Raw genomic sequence first — 4,689 nt, forward strand, 5'->3', positions numbered from 1 at the left:
ATCCAGTCAGTGTGTTTGTGTTTCCACAGTGTTTGTTCTGAGCTGCAGTGGAGCCTCAGTAACTGAAAGAGGGAGTTTAGTTCTCAACAGTCTGTAACTTTGTTGGATGCACAGTTGATCAGTCAGAAGCCGAAGCTCATGACATCATTCCTAACAGTAGAGGTGTGTTAGGAAGAGACCATTGACAGTCAGTGGGGACAGCAGGAATCAGATTTCCTCTGTAATTTACAGATGACAAGTGCCTGTTGTTTGGAGACACACTTGAACATTTTTGCCGACAAAACTACGGAGGGAGGCTTCCATAGTTCTGGTACAATCCACTCACCCTACAGGGTTTTGGCCTTGCCAGTCCTGTGTAATGCCACTAGGGGTTGCCATTGGTTCTTGTTTCTCTGAATAGATTTTCATTAGTTCATCCATTCATTCCCTTACCACTTCCCCTCTACTTCTCAGTGCCATTAACCCCTCCAGAGCTCCCTTTTTCCTCACCTCATCTGCATATCTTGTCAAATGAAGCATTTTTATATCATTTTGGTTTGCTGTGTTTCTCTGTCTGCTCCTGGACTTCTGACTCCTCGTGACAGGATAGTTTGCAGTGAAACTTGAGCTTTTGCAGTCTTTGTCACATTCTAACTGTAGTTTGTAGCAAAGAAAAATCCAACAGGCACTGAACAATAATGTCGAGAGCTGACGTCTCAATAATTCTTGTAAAAGATCATTTCTTTTACATTTTTATATCACACATAAGTTAAAATCTCATTTTAATCAAATCATGATAACAGAAAGTGATTAAAATCAGGATAAAGCCTGACACCAGATTCAAACAGGATGCATCCAGCTGTTGTGGCATCAAATGCATGAAGGAAATACAAAGTGACCTCTTTCATTAAAACATATTTTGTCGTATGTGTGTCATGACAGACTTTCTAACTGTGGACTCTCAGCAAGACACTGTGAAATCGTTGCCTCAGCTCTGAAGTCTGACTCCTCCTATCTGACTGAACTGGACCTGAGCTTTAACATCCTGCAGGATTCAGGAGTGAAGCATCTTTCTGCTGGACTGCAGAGTCCAAACTGTAAACTGGAGACTCTCAGGTCAGTTCACTGACTGGTTTCAATGTATTCAATTCAAATCCTGATTTCTGGTTCATCCTTTTTTCAGATATTTTCTGAAAACAATATGAAGATATTTCAGGTTGTTGAACTGTGAAGAAATCCCCTGATAACCTGACTGCAGGGTCACATGATGGAGGACAGAATCCACAGTCCTGCTGTGTGTCTGAATGTAAAGCTGATGTGAAAGTGATGTGAGGCTTCAGCAGTCTGAGTTCCACACATCCAATCCAGATGTTGATCCTGTAATGAGAGAGTGGACTGAGATCAGCAGCAGGTTGTTGATGTGTGTTAGTTAAATAAATCCTTTTGAACACTTAACCTGCCTGTCTGCCAGATCCATGTCCACACCTGGGTTCCCCGACCTGTTGGAACAAAATGTTGAGCTGCACGTTCAGAACCTGAACACATCTGATTGGATCGTCAATCATTTTATCTGCATCTTTTGTTCTTTATTCAGATTGGAGCGCTGCTTTTTTTCAGAGATCAGCTGTGATTCTCTGGTCTCAGCTCTGAAGTCCAACCCCTCCCATCTGAAACATTTGGACCTGAGTCAGAACAACCTGCAGGATTCAGGAATGAAGCATCTGTGTGGTTTTCTGGAGAGTCCACACTGCAGCCTGCAGACTCTGAGGTCAGACGTGTTATTTGTGTGCTGAGATAAATATGATGTAAAGTTGAAGTGACACTAAACTGCAGCCATCAGGCTGATATGAAACTGATCCACACTGAGGAGCTTCACGGTCACGTCTGTTTCCTTTGTCACTGCTTTAGTCCTATGACTGCTAGAGAAATGTTGAGCTTCAAATTTTAAAGCTCAATAAAACAAAAAAAATCCTCCACTGAAAATTCACTGTGAACCTCTGACACACGTGATCTTCACCTCATATTTGACCTCGCATTTTGCTTCAGTTCAACCTGAAAGCAACAACTAAATGTTGTTTTTCATTATTGATAAAACTGTCAGTTAATTTAGTAGCTCAGTTTATTAAATGTTTAACTGTGAAAAATGTTGATCCCAGAGTTCAGGGTGACGTCTTCAAATGTCTGGTTTTGTTCGAGCAACAGTCCAAAACCTAAACATATTCAGTTTAGTGTGATAGAAAACAGAAATTCTTCACAGTGGACAAACTGGAACCAGTTTGATGTTTTTGCTCAATAATTGACTCCAACCATCACAGAGATGTTTTAATGTATTGTCTGTGGACTCATCAAAAAGTGGACTGATAGTTTAATCTGTAATTCAACCTGTTTTTCCGCCTGTGAGACAGAAACTAATGTTTAGCATCTGCTGGTTCCAACACTTGGATGAAGCAATGTGATGTTTTTAAAAGTTAAATGTTCAAATCCATGATGCCACAATTTCATTTTACTGCTGATCAAATGTGAAGCTCATCCATCAATTCTTCAATCAGCAGAAAATTCAGCAGCAAGATTTGTGACAACTGATGAATCATTGAAGTCATTTATCAGGGAGTAATGGGAACATTTTCAGCTCTAGTTTCTACTAATTTTCTTCTTTTCTCTGGTTTCTGTCACTTGAAAGTGAAGATGTTTGTTCTTTAGAGTGTTGCTGAGGAAATACTTTGAAGTCGTCACCTTGTCCTCTGAAAACTGTGATGGACACTTTTCACTATAAATGACAGATGGATCAGTGATGAAATGCATTTAAATGTTGAGTCCGGATTGAAACGTCTCCATGGTTCCACAACATGAACATATTTTAGAGTCTGGAGCCTCAGTTTGTTCACGTTTCCTCATTCTGTGTTTTTCTGACTCTGAGCAGAAAGTGAAATAAATGTCAGTGTGTGTTTTCATTGTGTTTGTTGCTCAGCATGAGTTTGTGTTGATGGAGCCACTGGTGGAGCTGCAGAGTTTCAGAGCTGAAGTCACTGCATCTTTATTGAAGCAGCAGCATGTTGTCATTAACATTCCTGAAAGCTCTTCCTCACTGGTTCTGTTGAACTGTTTAAAGATGCATCCTGGTGGCTTCAGCTGAAGTTTTTTCTAAACTTATACATTCTGAACTTTCTTCAGCTCTGAACACATGATGAAACTTTCAGTGATTTCAAGAAGAAACTCTCCTAAGCTTACATCTTTTATTTATTCAGATTGTGGCGCTGCAATTTGTCAGAGATCAGCTGTGATTCTCTGGTCTCAGCTCTGAAGTCCAACCCCTCCCATCTGGAACATCTGGACCTGAGAGGAAATTACCTGCAGGATTCAAATATGAAACAGCTGTATGATCTTGTGGAGAGTCCACACTGCTGCCTGCAGACTGTGAGGTCAGTAGAAGTTGCTTCTTTCCTTGGTGAAGCTGTGAGAGCAGAATCATGACAGACTTCTGATTGAGCAGAAACACAGAGGCAGCAGTCAGCCAATCAGATGAGCCAGAAGCTTGTTGTCATTGTGTGTTTGAGTTGATGTGAAGCCGACTGTTGTTGTGTTGATGTGTTAAATAAAGCTGATTCCAGCTGACAGCCTTCCAGATGTCCAGAGACAGTGGTCCTCCCCCATCAAAGTGTCGTCACATCACATCTGATCTCACTGTTTGTTGTCTCATTTCAACAGCGATCAGCTGATCAGTTTAATGTTTGGCACAGCTCTGAGATCAGTGTGACTGAAGCCTGCAAACCAGCAGCTCTTGTTTCAGAGAAGCATCATTATATCTAGTCATCATGTGGTCCAGCAGTCACATCTGGATCTGTGTCCTTATGTCCTTGCTTTCATCCAGATGTGTTGACTGACAGCCTCCATGTTGGTTTGTCAGCTAGTGTTTGAGGAACAGATGAGGTACTGATGGACTCACTGTTGATTTAAATCATTTTACTCAGTAAATCATGAGTGAAGAGTTTGTACAGTCATGAAGCTGCTCATGACTCTCAGCAGTTTGTTTCCACTGTGGACTGCAGTGAAATGTGCAGAAACACACCTGATGCTGACAGTGTGTGCAGGTGTGTGAGCTCAGTGTGTTCACTCCAACATGTTAACAGGAAGCTGCTGCTCTGAACAGGACTGAAGTCCTGCTGCTGTTTAAACTGATGAGCTGCAGATCAAACTCACTGATCTCCTCTGTTCTTTCTTCTTCTCTCTGCAGCTGGAAGTTGTGATGATCAGAACGGTCTTTGTGCTGAGAGGATGAACTGTGTCCTGATGATCCACAGAGGTTGAAGCAGCAGCAGTTTGTGTGAAGAGATTCTGACTGGGCCTTGATACTGGGAGGTGGACTGGGAACCAGTGTAAAGTGTGTTGTTATCACTGTATAGTTTAGTGTTACAGCTCCACAGTGTGAATGATGGAGAAGTGCAGTTAATGTTGACAAGTGGAGGTTAGTGTCAGACTGCAGAGGGCAGCCTGCATGTGCAGAGTGTGCAGGAAGTTTCAGGATGTTTCCGTCAATGCAGGATTATATTTCAGTTCACTTTCTATTTCTAGCTGCAGTCAAAGTTGTTGAGCTTCTCTACCTGCAACACTTTGAACTGATGTGAACAAAGCATCCTGGAAACATGTCGTTTACACAGTTTAGTGAAAAAAGATCCAGAAATATGAGGGTATTATTGTAGCAAAACTATGTGT

General features: G+C 41.7%; 1 protein-coding gene across 1 annotated transcript in view; it reads left to right on the forward strand.

Moving 5' to 3' along the window:
* LOC103359809 (NACHT, LRR and PYD domains-containing protein 14-like) overlaps positions 1-4,626 on the forward strand; it is a 12,862-nt gene extending 8,236 nt beyond the window's left edge. The window contains exons 4-7 of the mRNA XM_008285343.1: positions 922-1,095; positions 1,574-1,747; positions 3,225-3,398; positions 4,211-4,626. Coding sequence (XP_008283565.1) covers positions 922-1,095; positions 1,574-1,747; positions 3,225-3,398; positions 4,211-4,223 — 535 coding nt within the window. The 3' untranslated portion in view covers positions 4,224-4,626. The remainder of the gene's footprint in view (positions 1-921; positions 1,096-1,573; positions 1,748-3,224; positions 3,399-4,210) is intronic.
* The last annotated feature ends 63 nt before the right edge of the window (positions 4,627-4,689 follow it).

This window comes from Stegastes partitus, unplaced genomic scaffold (assembly GCF_000690725.1).
Source record: "Stegastes partitus isolate 25-593 unplaced genomic scaffold, Stegastes_partitus-1.0.2 Scaffold397, whole genome shotgun sequence".
Classification (NCBI taxonomy): Eukaryota; Metazoa; Chordata; class Actinopteri; family Pomacentridae; genus Stegastes; species Stegastes partitus.